Below are 21,014 nucleotides of genomic sequence, written 5' to 3'. Positions count from 1 at the left end.
ATGGCCTGGCATAGCGGTTAGCGTGATATGGGCTGGCATAGCGGTTAGCGTGATATGGGCTGGCATAGCGGTTAGCGTGATATGGGCTGGCATAGCGGTTAGCGTGATATGGGCTGGCATAGCGGTTAGCGTGATATGGGCTGGCATAGCGGTTAAGCGAGTTGGAAAACCATCACAGCATCTGACTTTTGATTGTGGAAGATGCACCTCCCCCTGACTGTCGAAGATGCACCTCCCCCTGACTGTCGAAGATGCACCTCCCCCTGACTGTCGAAGATGCACCTCTCCCTGACTGTCGAAGATGCACCTCCCCCTGACTGTCGAAGATGCACCTCCCCCTGACTGTCGAAGATGCACCTCCCCCTGACTGTCGAAGATGCACCTCTCCCTGACTGTCGAAGATGCACCTCCCCCTGACTGTCGAAGATGCACCTCCCCCTGACTGTCGAAGATGCACCTCCCCCTGACTGCTATCGTTGACTTCCATCTGAAATCCTCTGCTTTTGTAAGTCAACTCAAAGACGCTCAAGGCCTTTTCATATACTGTACAATGGTCATATACTGTACAATGGTCATGCACATGTCTGGGATGTTTACTGTAATGTCTTAACACCCTACATTATATGTTATAATCACCCACTCTGCTTCCTGATAGTCTCAAACACACACTTTGTGACAATGTTCACACACAGTAATGTTTCCCTCCACACTCTTCGGAGCCCGCTGACTCCCAGGGATGGACAACTGTCACCTGCACATGCTCTCAGGGTAAAGGTCAGCTCCAAAGCCGGCCCCTTTTTTATTTTTAGGCTCTCGGGGGTTGCCGGGGCGAAAGACGACACCCTGTTTCTCTAACCAGAGAGAGAGACGTCCTCCTCCGCTTGCTCTGTTCATCAGTGGGTTTGTCTCCACGTCAGTGCGCGCACGCATTTCTAACTGCGTCAAATATCCTACTGTGTCTGATATAGATGTCATCAGAGAAGGCCTTTTAACAGGTGTCCGAACACTGGTTAATCCCATCCACATGACCCCCAGGTCTGGGGAAACATGCGTAAACAGTCGGGAATTAGCCTTGACGCACAAGCACGCATACACAAACGGATCCAACGGACACGCAGTCAAGGGTTGACCGGAAAAATTGTGTTCCGGAGTATTTGTGCAAACTGCTGGGACTTGGGAAGGACAACTAGCCTTAGTGTCATCTAATCTCTCTGTATGTGTGTGACAGTTTCGCACAAGATCGTCACGACAAGAGAGAGAAAATATATATGCATGGAAAACTCTGCAGAGAGTTGACATCTCTATAAAGAGGTATTGTATATGACTGCAGTATTTGACAGGATATTGAATTTTGTGATCAAAGAACTTTCAGTGCGCTTTGGAACTGTATTTAGAACTTTGGAACTGGATTTAGAACTTTGGAACTGGATTTAGAACTTTGGAACTGGATTTAGAACTTTGGAACTGGATTTGGAATTTTGGAACTGGATTTAGAACTTTGGAGCGCTCGATTTTTGATTTCCATAATCCCGATCAAATTCAACCCGTGGAATTATTTTGTGGAGAGAGAGCTTCGGTCTCACTCAGATTTCCTTGCTGTCGAAGTTTCTATTGGATGTTCTTATCGGATATAATAATCGTGGATTCAAACCATTCTGTTTGTAACCCATGATGAGGATTAAAATCATTATTTAACTTTAACACCCCATCGGCCGAGGTTATTTAGCGCCAATTCCATGTTCTTTTTTTGGATAAAAACTTGTTGGCTGCCGTTGGAATTCTAACCCTTTCTGGAGTTTTAATGTAACGGTTGAGTTGTTGTATAATGTTATCGAATATTTCACCATATCCCCACAACCCCCACAACCCGAATCCAATCATTAGCGTCACATCTCCTCTGAATAACGGTTCCGTTAATAGCTCAATCTGATCGCCTAACACTTGCGCACGGTGGTGCATGTGAGTGTTGACGTCGTTAACCAACCGGTTTTGTGTAGCCGACATCTGTTTTGTGGCTCTTCTCCCGGTTCTCTCGCTCCCACCGGGGTGAGAGTTTCTCTTAAACCCCCATGATGTTGCTCCTTTCCCCGGTTCTCCTCCTCCTGTTCCGCGGGGTCTTATTCGAGGCTTCGCAGGGCATCATCCAGGACAGCGGCTACTATCACCACAATGACCCGGCACTCGGACTCACCTTTGCCGGCCAAAGAACGGTGTTCGACTCGACAGGTAAAAATGATCCCCGAATGACTGACGGTGACAATAAGCGTGGATAGCCGTAGCCTAAAATTACGTCCATACGCCCTCATTACCTTGAAGTGAACCCTGCTCCAACATGGATCTAGCAACGATTGGATAGGTGAATAGGATCTGGTCCACATATGTAGTTGAAACACAACCACTTCCGCCCGTCTGCTGCACTTCAGCTGATGTAAGAAGGGCTTTAGAAATACATTTGATTTGATTATGAATACATTTGATTTGATTATGAATACATTTGATTGAGTCAGATCAGTGCAGATCTGGGTCAAATAGCATCAACACTTTCTAATCTTTGAGCTGTGCGGCAGTTTGCCCGGTGTAATGGAACCTGTGGAATATCCCCAAAAGTAAATCCAGGCCCAACTAAACTAGCTGAATGTATTTGGCCCAGGTCTGCAGATCTTTGATTCATCAAGATAAGTTATTCCAACCACTGGGCAATGTGTGTCCTGAAGCGGGATCTCGCGCGGAGACAGGGAGTGACAACCGTTAACTGTTATGCACGTGTTTTGCGCACTCAGCGGTTATCTGAGCTCCGTGTTAGGAGGAGTCATCAATGTTGACAAACCAACTGGCATGGTGGAAATGTACCGTTTTATCAACACCTCTTCGGTGACTTGTCCTATCATTCCTATGGTCACTGGGACACATGGAGTTGCAGGACATTGGGCATTGGAGATGGGCACAAGTGTGGAGTGGCATGGTACTCTTGCTCTTACAGTGGTCTAGCAGCTGCTTGTAGCCAAACATAGTGTAACGACCCTGGGTTTATAACGACCCTGGCCGATTAGCCAGGCCTAATCGCCCAACATCAGTGTCCGACCTCACTAATGCTGTTGTGGCTGAATGGAAGCAAGTCCCCACAGCAATATTCCAACATCTAGTGGAAACTGTTATAGCAGCAAAGGGGGACCAACTCCATATTAATGTCCATGATTTTGGAATGAGATGTTCGACGAGCAGATGTCCACATACTTTTGGTCCTTTAGTGTGTATTGATAAATATTGTACTGCAGTGGGCTAAATCAGGGTCACACAGAGTGATTCTTGGTAGTCTAAAACAAATCTACTTTGAAACAAAAGTATACACCTCACACACATGGTTATGGGCTTAAACATAAGGCTGTACCATGTCAGATATACAGTTGAAATGTATTACATTTAGTGTTTTCATCCCAATATTACACTTTATATACATCACAGAAGACCGAACTAATACAAAACTGTTTGACATAGAAACACCAGATTTTTGTCAGTTAATTTTGTTTTTAAACTAATTCTGAAAAACATGAATATCATTCCACCATGGGGCCACTAGAGGGCGCTTTTGGTCATTGACTGCAGGACAGGGCTACCTAACATATTGATAAATGTATTGATTGACCATCTCTATAGACCCATGCCTGGTGGTGTCACCTCCCTGTATGAACGAGGCAGACCGATACAGTCTGGAGGCTCTGAGGAACATCCACAGAGAGATGGACGACGACCAGGATGGAGGGATAGAGGTGGAGGAGAGCGTGGAGGTACGTAACCACGGAGGAGGGATTCAGGTGTGTTTAGATTGGACAACAGATGGTAGGAGTCTTTATTCAGTTACATGCTGTGTGTGTATATCCTCGTTGACCAGTCTGTCTGTCTCATGATTCCTGTCTTGTTAGTTTGTTTAAGCCACAGACACTAGAGCCCCTTTAGAAGAAGTGAGTCCAGGTTAGAAGTGTAGAATGTTGGACTGTTTGTCCCAGAACTCCAGAACTCATCAGAATGTCGTCCAGAGCTAGATGATCCATGGGATTGGGTTGCTGTTACCGTGGAGACGGCAGGGGAGGGTGGCTGACATTCCTGTTCCCATCACATGAAGAATCGAATTACAGCCAAGGATAGATTCCAAGATGGTGGAACACACGCACACACACACACACACACACACACACACACACACACAGTCTATTTTATCTCTAAACTAAAATGTCTTGGTCCTTATCATTGGTACAGTTGACAGTCGTCAAACTAATGTGGAAACTTAGAAAGGTTAAGGATGTGTGAACTGTTTATTAGACATGCGTGGTTGTGTGTGTGTGTGTGGTTAAGTGTGCGTGTGTGTGTGTGGTTAAGTGTGTGTGTGGTTGGTTAAGTGTGTGTGTTAGACGTTTACCTTTTGACATTAAGCTGCAAACTTTTCATAATCCTGCGTGTGTGTGTGTGTGTGTGTGTCTTGGCTGTGTAGTTCATCATGGAGGACATGAAGCAGCAGCAGACCAACAAACACAGCCATCTTCACAGAGAGGACCAACACATCACCATAGAGGAACTATGGAGGGGCTGGAAGTTCTCAGAAGGTACGTTGTGTGTGTGATTATGCAATATGTTGTTACATTCACCGTTTCTTCATTACCAAACCCTCCCACCTCTCTCCCTCGTGCTCTCTCTCCTTTCCCCTCCCCCTCTCTCTATCCCCATCTGACCTCCCCTCTCTCTCCCTTCCTTCCCCCTCTCTCCTTTCCTACCCCTTATCTCTCCCTTCCTACCCCCTCTCTCTCCATTACTACCCTCTCCCCCTTCTCTCCCTTCCTCCTCCTCTCTCTATCCCCATCTGACCTCCCCCCCTCTCTCCCTTCCTCCCCCTCCTCCTCTCTCTATCCCCATCTGACCTCCCCCTCTCTCTCCCTTCCTTCCCCTCTCCCCCTTCCTCCCGCTTCTCTCCCTTCCTCCCCCTCCTCCTCCTCTCTATCCCCATCTGACCTCCCCCTCTCTCTCCCTTCCTCCCCCTCCTCCTCTCTCTATCCCCATCTGACCTCCCCCTCTCTCTCTCTCCCTTCCTTCCCCTCTCCACCTTCCTCCCGCTTCTCTCCCTTCCTCCCCCTCCTCCTCTCTCTATTCCCATCTGACCTCCCCTCTCTCTCCCTTCCTACCCCTCCTCCTCTCTCTATCCCCATCTGACCTCCCCCTCTCTCCCTCTCTCCCCCTCCTCCTCTCTCTATCCCCATCTGACCTCCCCCTCTCTCTCCCTTCCTCCCCCTCCTCCTCTCTCTATCCCCATCTGACCTCCCCCTCTCTCTCCCTTCCTTCCCCTCTCCACCTTCCTCCCGCTTCTCTCCCTTCCTCCCCCTCCTCCTCTCTCTATTCCCATCTGACCTCCCCTCTCTCTCCCTTCCTACCCCTCCTCCTCTCTCTATCCCCATCTGACCTCCCCCTCTCTCCCTCTCTCCCCCTCCTCCTCTCTCTATCCCCATCTGACCTCCCCCTCTCTCTCCCTTCCTCCCCTTCCTCCTCTCTCTCTCCCCATCTGACCTCCCCCTCTCTCTCCCTTCCTACCCCCTCTCTCCCTCTCTCCCCCTCCTCCTCTCTCTATCAGTCCATAACTGGACTCAGGATGAGGTGTTGAGGTGGCTCAGGGAGTTTGTAGAGCTGCCTCAATACGAGAAGAACTTTAAAGACTTCAGAGTCAACGGCAACACCCTCCCCAGGTGAGAACGGCCAATCAGAAACCTCAGAGAGGTACTTCCTGGTGGGCACAGCCAATCAGAAAGCTTCTTACTGAAACTTACTGGCCAATCAGGTAACACACCCTAGTTACAATGTCCATTTGGTATATTTTGAGTCGTTACTATACAATTACAAACAAATCCGAAGCAGCTCAATTTGTCTAATTAAAACGCTTAATAATAACATAACAGAAAGAGAAACACAGTCCAATCAGATGTAGAAAGAGCCAATCAGAACACTTTAGTATTCTCGTCTAATCAGAGCTGGTGTTATTGTGATGTGTGCAGGATAGCAGCCAATGAGCCGTCGTTCCTGAGTGGCCAGCTGAAGATCCTGGACCAGAGAGACAAACAGAAACTCAACATCAAGGCTCTGGACGTGGTGCTGTTTGGTGCTCCTATACGTGTGTAGACAGTACACACACACACACACACACACACACACACACACACACACACACACACACACACACACCACACACTCACTCTCTTTGTGCATGTGCTCATGTCCACTGATTATATTGAAAAGCTCTAAACAAATGAAATCATCTTTCTCCTCCTCTTTCATCATGACTGTCATCATCATTATCCTCTCATCCTCCTTCCTCTTCTCTCTTTTCCTCCTCTCTCCTCCTTCTCTCTCCTCCTCCTCTCTCCTACTTCTCTCTCCTACTTCTCTCTCCTCTTCCTCTCTCCTCCTCTCATCCTCCTCCTCTCTCCTCTTCCTCTCTCCTCTTCCTCTCTCCTCCTCCTCTCTCCTCTTCTCTCCTCTTCCTCTCTTCTCTCCTCTTCCTCTCTCCTCCTCCTCTCATCCTCCTCCTCCACTCATCCTCCTCCTCTCATCTTCCTTCTCTCTCCTCCTCCTCTCATCCTCCTTCTCTCCTCTGCCTCCTCTCTCCTCCTCCTTCTCTCCCCTCCTCCTCTCTTTTCCTCCTCCTCTCATCCTCCTTCTCTCTCCTCCTCCTTCTCTCTCCTTCTCTTTTCCTCCTCCTCTCATCCTCCTTCTCTCCTCCTCTCTCCTTCTCTCTCCTCCTCCTCTCTCCTCCTCTCTCTTCTCCTCCTCCTCCTCCTCCTCCAGGCCCACCCCATAACTACATGAAGGACTTGTTGCTGCTAGTTTCTGTGATGATGGGTATAGGAGGCTGCTGGTTCTCCCAGGTCCAGAACAAAGCTTCTAAAGTCCACATCTCCAAGATGATGAAGGACCTGGAGAGTCTGCAGAGTGCTGAGCTCAGCCTCAGAGAACTACAGGAGCAGTGAGTGTCTATGACTGTGTGTGTATTGGGTTAGGGTTAGGAGTACTGTTATGTGTGTTTCCTGCTAATGCGTTTGTTTGTGTGTATGTTTAAATGTTTCCTGATAATGTGTTTGTCCTAATTACGTGTGTGTGTCTTTGCTGCTAACCCGTGTGTGTGTGTGTCTTTGCTGCTAACCCGTGTGTGTGTTTGTTGCTGATGCGTGTCCCCGTCCTGATACCAGGCTGGAGCAGGCCCAGGAGGAGAAGCGTAACGTGGCGGAGGAGAAACAGAACCTGGAGGAGAAGATGAGGGATGAGATCATGGGAGCCCAGGAGGAGGCGCACAGACTCCATCGGCTCAGAGCTGGAGCCGTCAGTCAACTGAGCAGACTGAGATACGCAGAGGAGGAGCTGGAGCAGGTAGAGAACCTTACCTTACCTAACTTTACATTACCTAACCCTACCCTATCTTACTTTAACTAACCTTACCCTATCTTACTTTACCTAACCTTACCCTATCTTACTTTACCTAACCTTACCCTATCTTACTTTATCTAACCTTACCCTACCTAACCTAACCCTACCTAACCTTACCCTACCTAACCTTACCCTATCTTAACTTACCCTACCTAACCTTACCTAACCTTACCCTATCTTACTTTACTTAACCTTACCGTATCTTACTTTACCTTACCTTACCCTATCTTACTTTATCTAACCTTACCCTATCTTACTTTACCTAACCTTACCCTATCTTACTTTACCTAACCTTACCCTATCTTACTTTATCTAACCTTACCCTACCTTACCCTATCTTACCCTACCTAACCTTACCCTACCTAACCTTACTTTATCTAACCTTACCCTACCTTACTTTATCTAACCTTACCCTACCTTACTTTATCTAACCTTACCCTACCTAACCTTACCCTATCTTACTTTACCTAACCTTACCCTACCTAACCTTACCCTACCTAACCCTATCTTACATTACCTAACTTAACCCTAACCTTACCTAACCTTACCTAACCGTACCTTATCTAACCTTACATAACCTTACCTTACCTTATCTAACCTTACATAACCCTTACATTACCTAACTTAACCCTAACCTTACCTAACCTTACCTTACATTACCTAACTTAACCTTAACTTATCTAACCTTACAATACCTAACTTAACCTTACCTTACCTTAGCTAACTCTAACCCTAACCTTACCTTAGCTAACTCAAACTGAAGCAAGTCCACAGTGTAGGAAACACTATCAGTATTGGCTCAAGGCTGGTGATAAAAACGGTCCACCCATCAATCAAAATCTCTAACCCATTCCTTCTCCTGTGTGTGCGTGCCTGTGTGTGCGTGCCTGTGTGTGTGTGTGTGTGTGTGTGTGTATCTAGGTTCGGGGAGCATTAAAGAAGGCAGAGAAGGACATGATGGCTTACTGGTCTGTCCCGGAGGCCCTACAGCTCTGGCTGCAGCTGACCCACGAGGTGGAGGTCCAGTACTACAACATCAAGAAGCACAGTGCTGAGCTGCAGCTGAACACGGCCAAGGAAGAGGTAGGAGACTACTGGTTGGTTGGGTTGGTTCAGTACTACAACATCAAGAAGCACAGCGCTGAGCTGCAGCTGAACACGGCCAAGGAAGAGGTAGGAGACTACTGGTTGGTGGGTTGGTGGGTGGGTTGGTGGATTGGTGGGTTGGTGGATTGGTGGGTTGGTGGATTAGTTGGTGGATTGGTTGGTTGATTGGTGGATTGGTTGGTTGGTTGGTTGGTTGGTGGATTAGTTGGTTGGTGGATTAGTTGGTTGGTGGATTAGTTGGTTGATTAGTTGGTTGGTTGGTTGGTTGATTAGTTGGTTGGTTGGTTGGTTGATTAGTTGGTTGGTTAGATGATTGGTTGGTTGATTAGTTGGTTGGTGGATTGGTTGGTTGGTGGATTAGTTGGTTGGTGGATTGGTTGGTTGGTTGGTTGGTGGATTAGTTGGTTGGTTGGTGGATTAGTTGGTTGGTTGGTTGGTTGGTTGGTTGGTGGATTAGTTGGTCGGTTGGTTGGTGGATTAGTTGATTGGTTGGTTGGTTGGTGGATTAGTTGGTTGGTTGGTTGGTTGGTGGATTAGTTGATTGGTGGATTAGTTGATTGGTTGGTTGGTTGATTGGTGGATTAGTTGATTGGTTGGTTGGTTGGTTGGTGGATTAGTTGATTGGTTGGTTGATTGGTTGGTTGATTGGTGGATTGGTTGGTTGGTTGGTTGATTGGTTGGTTGGTTGGTTGGTTGGTTGGTTGGTTGATTGGTGGATTGGTGGATTAGTTGATTGGTGGATTAGTTGGTGGGTTGGTGGATTAGTTGATTGGTTGGTTGATTGGTGGATTAGTTGATTGGTTGGTTGGTTGGTTGATTGGTGGATTAGTTGATTGGTTGGTTAGTTGGTTGATTGGTGGATTAGTTGATTGGTTGGTTGATTGGTGGATTAGTTGGTTGGTTGGTGGATTAGTTGATTGGTTGGTTGATTGGTTGGTTGGTGGATTAGTTGATTGGTTGGTTGGTGGATTAGTTGATTGGTGGATTGGTTGGTTGGTGGATTAGTTGATTGGTAGATTAGTTGATTGGTTGGTTGGTTGGTGGATTAGTTGATTGGTTGGTTGGTTGGTTGGTGGATTAGTTGATTGGTTGGTTGGTTGGTGGATTAGTTGGTTGGTTGGTTGGTTGATTGGTTGGTTGGTGGATTAGTTGGTTGGTTGATTGGTCCAATACTACAACTTCAAGAAACACAGTCCTGAGCTGCAACTGGCCACTGCTGAGGAGGAGGTAGGAGAGAGACGTAAACCAATCAATCAGTTTATTGATTCATCAACTGATTGATTGACTTTTCACTGACTTCACGTAGGAAGAAAGAACATAGGGGCTTTAATTAACCGCTGGTGTGGACATGACCAGGATAATGCATTAAACAAGTCATCTGTCCTCCATATTAACCTCTGGTGTGGACAAGACCAGGATAATGCATTAAACAAGTCATCTGTCCTCCATATTAACCTCTGGTGTGGACATGACCAGGATAATGCATTAAACAAGTCATCTATCCTCCATATTAACCCCTGGTGTGAACATGACCAGGATAATGCATTAAACAAGTCATCTGTCCTCCATATTAACCCCTGATGTGAACATGACCAGGATAATGCATTAAACAAGTCATCTATCCGCCATATTAACCCCTGGTGTGGACATGACCAGGATAATGCATTAAACAAGTCATCTGTCCTCCATATTAACCCCTGGTGTGGACATGACCAGAATAATGCATTAAACAAGTAATATATCCTCCACATTAACCCTTGGTGTGGACATGACCAAGATAATGCATTAACCAAGTCATCTATCCTCCATATTAACCCCTGGTGTGGACATGACCAGGATGATGCATTAAACTAGTCATCTGTCCTCCATATTTACCCCTGGTGTGGAAATGACCAGGATAATGCATTAAACAAGTCATCTGTCCTCCATATTAACCCCTTGGTATGGACATGACCAGGAGGATGTGACTTCATATTAACCCCTTGATATGGACATGACCAGGAGGATGTGACCTCACATTAACCCCTTGGTATGGACATGACCAGGAGGATGTGACCTCATATTGACCCCTTGGTATGGACATGACCAGGAGGATGTGACCTCATATTAACCCTTGGTATGGACATGACCAGGAGGATGTGACCTCATATTAACCCCTTGGTGTGGACATGACCAGGAGGATGTGACCTCATATTAACCCATTGGTGTGGACATGACCAGGAGGATTTATTGATTCATCAACTGATTGATTGACTTTTCACTGACTTCACGTAGGAAGAAAGAACATAGGGGCTTTAATTAACCGCTGGTGTGGACATGACCAGGATAATGCATTAAACAAGTCATCTGTCCTCCATATTAACCTCTGGTGTGGACAAGACCAGGATAATGCATTAAACAAGTCATCTGTCCTCCATATTAACCTCTGGTGTGGACATGACCAGGATAATGCATTAAACAAGTCATCTATCCTCCATATTAACCCCTGGTGTGAACATGACCAGGATAATGCATTAAACAAGTCATCTGTCCTCCATATTAACCCCTGATGTGAACATGACCAGGATAATGCATTAAACAAGTCATCTATCCGCCATATTAACCCCTGGTGTGGACATGACCAGGATAATGCATTAAACAAGTCATCTATCCGCCATATTAACCCCTGGTGTGGACATGACCAGAATAATGCATTAAACAAGTAATATATCCTCCACATTAACCCTTGGTGTGGACATGACCAAGATAATGCATTAACCAAGTCATCTATCCTCCATATTAACCCCTGGTGTGGACATGACCAGGATGATGCATTAAACTAGTCATCTGTCCTCCATATTTACCCCTGGTGTGGAAATGACCAGGATAATGCATTAAACAAGTCATCTGTCCTCCATATTAACCCCTTGGTATGGACATGACCAGGAGGATGTGACTTCATATTAACCCCTTGATATGGACATGACCAGGAGGATGTGACCTCACATTAACCCCTTGGTATGGACATGACCAGGAGGATGTGACCTCATATTGACCCCTTGGTATGGACATGACCAGGAGGATGTGACCTCATATTAACCCTTGGTATGGACATGACCAGGAGGATGTGACCTCATATTAACCCCTTGGTGTGGACATGACCAGGAGGATGTGACCTCATATTAACCCATTGGTGTGGACATGACCAGGAGGATGTGACCTCATATTAACCCCTTGGTATGGACATGACCAGGAGGATGTGACCTCATACTAACCCCTTGGGATGGACATGACCAGGAGGATGTGACCTCATATTAACCCCTTGGTATGGACATGACCAGGAGGATGTGACCTCACCCCTTGGTATGGACATGACCAGGAGGATGTGACCTCACCCCTTGGTATGTGTATATCCTGTCCAGGCAGAGAAGATCAAGAAGAAGAGGAGTTCCCTCATGGGGACGTTCCACGTGGCTCACAGCTCCTCACTGGACGATGTTGACACCAAGATCCTGGAGGCCAAGTGAGACACACACACACACACACACACACACACACACACACACACACACACACACACACACACACACACACACACACACACACACACACACACACACACACACACACACAGTCTTAATTTAGTCAACAATAACTATGACAAAATAACAACCTATTTTTCCTGACTAAAACTATGAAGATAACGAGACCAGAGGGAGAGAAAAACATAACTGTAATAAATTACTTTGAATTTCAGTTGATAAAAATGTGACATGACGAGAATTACACATGAGGGTAATGGACATTTTAATTTGACATGAATCTACTTTTCATCCGTTTTGTCCAATCCTAACCATGCATGCAGAATATTTAATGTAGTCCTCTCATTGGCAGAATTAAAGTTGTGTGATCTGATTGAGCTGATCTGACTGGCTCTCCCACACAGCTCCCAGGCGGTCTCTTCAGTCACTCTTCAGTCTTTTGAACTGATGTGAAGCCAGGACACTGGACTTGTAACTAACCTCAACAAGAACTGATGTGAAGCCAGGACACTGGACTTGTAACTAACCTCAACTAGAACTGATGTGAAGCCAGGACACTGGACTTGTAACTAACCTCAACAAGAACTGATGTGAAGCCAGGACACTGGACTTGTAACTAACCTCAACTAGAACTGATGTGAAGCCAGGACACTGGACTTGTAACCAACCTCAACTAGAAACCATGTTAACTCTCACTCTTACTGACATGGAGGCTATTTTCTGATTTGATTACATCAGAAGCTCAATTTTCCCATGTGTGCTGTTGTTCATTTATCTGTGCCACGGTCCACAACTGTGAGTTGCAGTTGCTGTTCTCGTGTTTTTGTGACACAGTTGACGTGGTTTTGTGACGTATTTGACGTGGTTTTTGTGACGGAGTTGACGTGGTTTTTGTGACGGAGTTGACGTGGTTTTTGTGACGGAGTTGACGTGGTTTTTGTGACGGAGTTGACGTGGTTTTTGTGACGGAGTTGACGTGGTTTTTGTGACGGAGTTGACGTGGTTTTTGTGACGGAGTTGACGTGGTTTTTGTGACGGAGTTGACGTGGTTTTTGTGACGGAGTTGACGTGGTTTTTGTGACGGCGTTGACGTGGTTTTTGTGACGGAGCTGACGTGGTTTTGGTGACGGAGCTGACGTGGTTTTGGTGACGGAGCTGACGTGGTTTTTGTGACGGAGTTGACGTGGTTTTTGTGACGGAGTTGACGTGGTTTTTGTGACGGAGTCGACGTGGTTTTTGTGACGAAGTTTTTGTAACAGATTTGACTTTGTTGTGTCACACAGTAACATACTAAACTAATATATGTTGTGTTGACATAGCTGACATGTTACTATATTATAACAGTCTGCACCTGTGTGTTGTATCACAGGAACGCCCTACCAGAAGTAACTAGCTGACGTAAACTGTGCTTTTGACATCCCTCACAGGAACGCCCTATCAGAAGTCACGGCCTGCCTACGGGAGCGTCTCCACCGCTGGCAACAGATAGAGCGCCTGTGTGGTTTCCCTCTCCTCAGGAACTCTGGCCTGGCCAGCCTGACAGCCACGCTGTATTCAGACTCTAACTGGGTGGCGATGCCCAGGGTGTCTGTACCCACCTTCCCTTCCTATCATGAAACAATACAAGGCTCTCTGGAGGATCTGATGGAAGACTCCTCAGCACCCGTCTTGGGTAGGTTATAGCAATCAGTCGCTCAGTTGGTCAATATAATATGGTCATTAAGCAGACATGTTTATGCAAACAGATTTACAGCACGGTGAGTGTATGTTTATGGGATCACCGTGGTAATCAATCTCATGCCCATACCTAGTCAAGGGCTTGATGATTAGTTGACACGTTGAATCAGGTGCTAGCTCTGGAATAGACCAAACACATGGAACAGCTGGGGGTTCTAAGGAGAGGTTTGGAACAGCTGGGGGTTCTAAGGAGAGGTTTGGAACAGCTGGGGGTTCTAAGGAGAGGTTTGGAACAGCTGGGGTTCCCGAGGAGAGGTTTGGAACAGCTGGGGGTTCTAAGGAGAGGTTTGGAACAGCTGGGGTTCCCGAGGAGAGGTTTGGAACGGCTGGGGTTCCCGAGGAGAGGTTTGGAACGGCTGGGGTTCCCGAGGAGAGGTTTGGAACGGCTGGGGTTCCCGAGGAGAGGTTTGGAACGGCTGGGGTTCCCGAGGAGAGGTTTGGAACGGCTGGGGTTCCCGAGGAGAGGTTTGGAACGGCTGGGGTTCCCGAGGAGAGGTTTGGAACGGCTGGGGGTTCTAAGGAGAGGTTTGGAACAGCTGGGGTTCCCGAGGAGAGGTTTGGAACAGCTGGGGGTCCCGAGGAGAGGTTTGGAACAGCTGGGGGTCCTGAGGAGAGGTTTGGAACGGCTGGGGTTCCCGAAGAGAGGTTTGGAACGGCTGGGGTTCCCGGGGAGAGGTTTGGAACGGCTGGGGTTCCCGGGGAGAGGTTTGGAACGGCTGGGGTTCCCGGGGAGAGGTTTGGAACAGCTGGGGTTCCCGAGGAGAGGTTTGGAACAGCTGGGGGTCCTGAGGAGAGGTTGGAGAACCACTGCCATACCTGATTCAATGTTTAAGTGATTAGCTGCTTAGTGGAATCAGGTTTAGTGTTATTTTTGCGAGGTTTTCCATGAATAGGTTTTCCATAAAATTAACAAAATGGGAAAAAATCCCCAAAATGTGCCCCACATTTTTCTGGGATTAAAAAAAAAAAAAAAAAAGTTACTGTGAATGTTCCCTTTCCTTTGCAACCCTAGTTCCACCAATGAAGCGCTCCCCTCGCTCTCGTGGCTCTACCTCCACCGTGTGTCGTCAACGGCGTTCTGGACACGCCTCCTCTTCCTCCTCCTTCTCCGACCCTGATATCCTGATCCCTATCCACACCACGCTCCCTTGCTTCGAGGAAGAGGAGCAGATCTTCATCAACGCCCAGCGGAGAGGGTGAGTCGCACAGTTTCAATTTAGGAAATAAACTGACGTTACAATTCTGATTCCAATTTTCTACAATGCTTCTCTGTGTTGGCTGATTACAAGGTGACTCACGGTGACACTTACAGTATTTTCGATGTGTGATTGAAACTTTGTGAACCTTGATGGAATCTTTCTCTCTCTCTATCTTTTCCCCTCTCTCTCTCCCCCCCCTCTCTCTCCTTCTCTCTACAGAGATTCTCAGGTGATTTATTCTGACAGGACCCCTCCTGTCAGCAGAAGGTCATCAGAACCTTCCGGAACGGAATCCCCCGTTCGTAAGATATCTAGAGAAGAACTGGAAGCTTCCTTGGATGAAGCCACATCGAAGACATCGTCTAAAGACGAGCCGGACTCTTCTTCTGCGGACAACACTGCTCCAAGGAAAATGCAAAGAGGCAAAAGTGAGACTTCCATGGACCCCGCCGCCAACGCAGCAGCCCAAAAGGTCTTGGGTCGTTCCATGGACCCCGCCGCCAACGCAGCAGCCCAAAAGGTCTTGGGTCGTTCCATGGACCCCGCCGCCAACGCAGCAGCCCAAAAGGTCTTGGGTCGTTCCATGGACCCCGCCGCCAACGCAGCAGCCCAAAAGGTCTTGGGTCGTTCCATGGACCCCGCCGCCAACGCAGCAGCCCAAAAGGTCTTGGGTCGTTCCATGGACCCCCCCACCAACGCAGCAGCCCAAAAGGTCTTGGGTCGTTCGATGGACCCCGCCGCCAACGCAGCAGCCCAAAAGGTCTTGGGTCGTTCCATGGACCCCGCCGCCAACGCAGCAGCCCAAAAGGTCTTGGGTCGTTCGATGGACCCCGCCGCCAACGCAGCAGCCCAAAAGGTCTTGGGTCGTTCCATGGACCCCCCCACCAACGCAGCAGCCCAAAAGGTCTTGGGTCGTTCCATGGACCCCGCCGCCAACGCAGCAGCCCAAAAGGTCTTGGGTCGTTCCATGGACCCCGCCGCCAACGCAGCAGCCCAAAAGGTCTTGGGTCGTTCCATGGACCCCGCCGCCAACGCAGCAGCCCAAAAGGTCTTGGGTCGTTCCATGGACCCCGCCGCCAACGCAGCAGCCCAAAAGGTCTTGGGTCGTTCCATGGACCCCGCCGCCAACGCAGCAGCCCAAAAGGTCTTGGGTCGTTCCATGGACCCCGCCGCCAACGCAGCAGCCCAAAAGGTCTTGGGTCGTTCCATGGACAACGTCTCAAGGAGGTCATCCAGAGATGAGTGTCACGAGTTTCCGTTGGAGACTCACGTCTCAAAGAAGAGGTCTCTTCTATCTACAGACGTGATCGGTGTGTCTCCGGACACCGGCTCCAGACAAATGATGAGAGAGAGCAGGGGGGAAGTCTCATTCAACAACTCCATGAGAGGAAGGCCCAGAGAAGAAACGGTGGCGGCCATTGGAACTCCAACGAGAAGGATATCCCGAGAGGAGGTGGACTTCTTAGCCGACAGCGCTCAGAGGAGGATGGCGATGTCCAGAGACAAACTGACCCTTCATCTGGACAGCAACTCTTCTCACAAGATGCTCAGGAGGAAGATAGAGTTCCCAGTGGAACCACCATCCGCCGCCACGAGGAAGATATCGATAGACGAACACCATGAGATGTGCTCTCACACTCGCAGACGAACAAACAGCGATGAGATTGACAGATCCATAGATACTCCCACTGGGAAGATCTACCCGGACAGGGTCGACAGGGACCCGGAAACCCCCAAACAGAGGATATCCAGGGAGGAGTATGCAGAGTCGTCCCAAGTGGGTCACGGTCCCCAGGTTTTGGATTGTGGGCAGTTCGCACAACCTGACCTCACCTTGTCCACGCCATGGAAACAAACCCCGACCCCTGACCCTTATACCTCCGACCACCTGACCGAACTGGTGTATGACGGAATTCTGGAGAAGTCCTGTATCACCCCAGCAACAACCCCTGACCTGCCCCAGAGGATCACGAAAGGAGGAGAGCGAGAAGGGAATCCTCCTGTTCCGCCTCCGAGGAGTGGCCGGTCCCTAAACACGTTGCCCCCGGAGATGAGAGGCGAGAGGCACCAAAAGGACAAAGACAAAAGCGCCAAGTCGTCCAAACTCAAGAACCTTTTTAAGAAGAGGAAAGATCATACCCCAGAACGGCCACAAGGGGGCCTGAACAATCTCTGACCGTTAACTGGAATTTAAACACTTTTTTATGTTCATTTTTTTAACCAGGAAGTCTCTTGAGGTTATGAAACTCTTTTTTTTTTTTTTTAAAGAGAGAGATCTGGAAAGACGTCAGCCAGGAAAAGCTGAGAGGAAACATGAACATTAGTCTTATAGATTTGATTTTCTAAAAACCGGGATTACATGTTTGGCTGGGATTACATGTTTGACTGGGATTACATGTTTGTAATGGCTGGGATTGGCTGGGATTACATGTTTGAAAGATAAAAACATGAGCAATAGGATTGATATATTTTTTCAAAGCCAACAAAGAGTAATTTTTGAAACCCAGAAAAAATACTGTTCTGGACGATTAAAACGCAGATTGCCGGACAACATGTTATTTTGGCAATGGCTAGTCAATGGGCAGGTACCAAACTCTTGAGTTGACATAGCAGTCTCTAACACTGATTAAACTCATACTAGACGGAATACTCTGAAAACAGGAAGACAGTCGTTGCTATAGTTTCGGTACCATTTTGGTACTACAAAGCAGAATCAATTAACCATCTAACTTTGATAAATAACCAGAAATAACTATTGATTTTCTGGTTCATTAAGAAAATCTAAACTTAGATATGTGTGTCTTTGGTTGTTTAGTCAATTAGACAATGCCCATTTTCAAGCTTAAAGGTATAAAAAGCTATTTTCATAACGTTTAGGTAAGTTAGCTGGCTAACTCATTGATCCTGCTTTTGTAGTATACCCCTCTGGCCGGATGTCCTCAGAGGGACAAAGAGGATGAAAGGGTGTAAGATAACCTACGGTGCCCAAATGTTGTCTCTGCAAGGAAGTCTTAATAAGTAGACCAATGACGGGTGTCCCGTTTTAGCTTCATTTGGAAGCAGTGTGATCCCATACTATTTACATTTACATTTACATTTAAGTCATTTAGCACTATGTTTGATCGCCTCCTATGTTCAGCGTTGGGTGTTTAGAGCTGAGCTTTTTATTTCTTGACTAGGGAGCATTTCTTCAGAGCTCTTCTCCTGTACGATAGAAGCAACTGTAGTTTATTTGGATTGGGGGAGTGCAGTCACAGTGCTGTACAGTGGTTCCTAGACCTTTTTATCAGTGCAGTCACAGTGCTGTTCAGTGGTTCCTAGACCTTTTTATCAGTGCAGTCACAGGGCTGTTCAGTGGTTCCTAGACGGTTTCCTCAGTGCAGTCACAGAGCTGTTCAGTGGTTCCCAGACGGTTTCCTCAGTGCAGTCACAGTGCTGTTCAGTGGTTCCTAGACGGTTTCCTCAGTGCAGTCACAGAGCTGTTCAGTGGTTCCTAGACTGTTTCCTCAGTGCAGTCACAGTGCTGTTCAATGGTTCCTAGACTGTTTTGTCAGTGTAGTCACAGAGCTGTTCAGTGGTTCCTAGATGGTTTCCTCAGTGCAGTCACAGAGCTTTGCTTGGGGGAGATTTCTAGTATGTGTACGGTTGCAACATTTAGATAACTTTCCCAAATTCCCAGGTTTCCCTGGAATCCTGGTCAGAAGATTCCCAGAATCTAGAGGGAAAATCGGGAATATTCCAACCAGGATTTCTGGAAAACCTGGAAATTAGTTGAAAAGCATGTTTTTTTTTTTTTAACTAGGCAAGTCAGTTAAGAACAAATTCTTATTTACAATGACGGCCTAGGAACATTCGGTTTAACAACATATTTTTTTACCTTCTCAGCTCGGGGATTTGATCAAGCAACCTTTCGGTTAGTGGCCCAACTCTCTAACCACTGTCGCTTTTTGTTTCTTTTGGAACTGAGTTTTGAGAAAGGATGTGATTTTTTAAAAACAAAATAAATCTAATTAAATGAGCTTGTTTTTGAGAATTATTCTGTTCTTTGTACAAGTTCAGTTTTTCTTTTCAAGGTGATTCGTTTACAGATTTTATTTGAAGGTGCCTTTGGGGGGGTAGTTTCTCAAAGTTTTCTCAAAAAAAAAAATTTCATGACATCTTTTACTTGTTTTTTAATTAAATATAATTTATTTTATTGACCGTTTTACAGTCTTAGGTTTCTAGGATAGAGTCAAATATATCTAAAGAAAGTCTTGACCAAGTCAAGGTCCTCAGAAATGGACCTGCACTAAAATACTTTATTGAAAGGAAACTTTGTATGCATTGATAATGATGAATTTTAAAATAAATATTAACAAAATGCCAAATGTATCATTGTTTTGTAAGTATTTATTGCTTGGTGACCATAGTACATTCTCAAACAAAATGCTTAAACAGTCACATAGCTACAGATAAAAGTAAAGATAACCTTTTTTACATAATTGAGAATTTACATTTTTAATGAGGGAATACATTTAATTGGTCTAAAATACCTTGGGTAATGGGTAACACACACAACTTTAATCAAAAAGACAAAGCATAAAGACTCCATTAACAAAACGTATTGCACGATTTTCTAGAAAAACAACACTGATTTTATCATAGAAAAACCTATTACATCTCTCAGGGGACGTAGCAACTACAGTTGTCATGGAGAATGACTGGTCTCTGGTCTCTCAGGGGACGTAGCAATTACAGTTGTCATGGAGAATGACTGGTCTCTGGTCTCTCAGGGGACGTAGCAACTACAGTTGTCATGGAGAATGACTGGTCTCTGGTCTCTCAGGGGACGTAGCAACTACAGTTGTCATGGAGAATGACTGGTCTCTGGTCTCTCAGGGGACGTAGCAACTACAGTTGTCATGGAGAATGACTGGTCTCTGGTTATTTTCAGGCATTCCTCCTTGCTCCTAATATTAAAAAAACAAACATTAAAACTAGTACACACGTCATCAGATAGTCGTCATAATCAGTAGGGAAGAACAGACATGTCATTCAGTAAGGGACTGTAACAATATTTTAAGATAATACACAACACAGAGGACTAGAGGTCAATGGGGCATTAATGATCAATGGAAACAGTTGTTTTTCAGTTCAACATCTGTGTAGAATCTGTGTAGAATCTGTGTAGAATCTGTTTAGAATCTGTGTAGAATCTGTTTAGAATCTGTGTAGAATCTGTGTAGAATCTGTTTAGAATCTGTGTAGAATCTGTGTAGAATCTGTGTAGAATCTGTGTAGAATCTGTTTAGAATCTGTGTAGAATCTGTTTAGAATCTGTTTAGAATCTGTGTAGGAATTTCAGTCCGGGACTCATAGCTACATGTCAAGTTTTCATTGGTCCACATCGTCTATACATTGAGCCTGTAACAGGATACTTGTTATTTGGCCATTGGCCCAATTTTACTACAAGGAATTCTAATTGGTCGACCACAGGCTAGGGTTGGGGGGTTAAATATGACATCAGGTCCCGTTGTTCTGTGGAGGAATCACTGAGGACAGGGGAGAATGAACATCGACCATCTACTTCCCAGCATAACATCTATGATTCGTTCTCCTTGAATAAACCACTTTTTCTCCCCCTGATTTGCTTTGGGGTCCATGTTATTGAAGAGGAACATCAACTGCTAACATGACAAACACTTTGATACGTAACAAAACTAACTGATATCAGTAGGCATGTAGCCCCCCAATGTCCTCCTGACTCACTGTGTAATTTTCTGACCCAGAAGGCAGCAGGAATGAGGAGCAGGAACAGAGATTTGGAGGCCAGTACCAGGACCCAGATCAGACAACTTTCAGGGTCAGGGTTGTCCTGGATGTTCTCTGTTTAATGGTGAGGTACATTATCAGTGGGCCACTTTCTATATTATTTTCAGACCAATCAATCAGTGTGTCCTTTCTACATTACACCAAAGGAAATGGAAATATTGTGTTTACACTGATATTGTTG

The 21,014-nt window shown here is 46.4% G+C and overlaps 1 protein-coding gene across 1 annotated transcript; it reads left to right on the top strand.

Moving 5' to 3' along the window:
- The first annotated feature begins 1,114 nt into the window (after positions 1-1,114).
- Positions 1,115-19,477, top strand: LOC139579784 (uncharacterized). Its single transcript, XM_071408605.1, has 12 exons — positions 1,115-2,226; positions 3,655-3,785; positions 4,487-4,598; positions 5,615-5,726; positions 6,033-6,148; positions 6,823-7,000; positions 7,224-7,401; positions 8,380-8,541; positions 11,967-12,067; positions 13,514-13,758; positions 14,836-15,019; positions 15,242-19,477. The coding sequence occupies exons 1-12, from the start codon at positions 2,070-2,072 to the stop codon at positions 17,196-17,198; spliced, it is 3,633 nt and encodes a 1,210-aa protein (XP_071264706.1). The 5' UTR covers positions 1,115-2,069; the 3' UTR covers positions 17,199-19,477.
- Positions 19,478-21,014: the final 1,537 nt, after the last annotated feature.

The sequence above is a fragment of the Salvelinus alpinus genome, chromosome 6 (assembly GCF_045679555.1).
Source record: "Salvelinus alpinus chromosome 6, SLU_Salpinus.1, whole genome shotgun sequence".
In the NCBI taxonomy this organism is placed as follows: domain Eukaryota; kingdom Metazoa; phylum Chordata; class Actinopteri; order Salmoniformes; family Salmonidae; genus Salvelinus; species Salvelinus alpinus.
This window is presented reverse-complemented; position numbering and strand designations above follow the sequence as displayed.

Coding starts and splice junctions, on each gene's coding strand:
- LOC139579784 (XM_071408605.1), top strand. CDS start 2,070: ATGATGTTGCTCCTTTCCCCGGTTCTCCTCCTCCTGTTCCGCGGGGTC. Junction 8,542..11,966: donor TGAACACGGCCAAGGAAGAG/GTAGGAGACTAC, acceptor TATCCTGTCCAG/GCAGAGAAGATCAAGAAGAA. Junction 13,759..14,835: donor CTCCTCAGCACCCGTCTTGG/GTAGGTTATAGC, acceptor TTGCAACCCTAG/TTCCACCAATGAAGCGCTCC.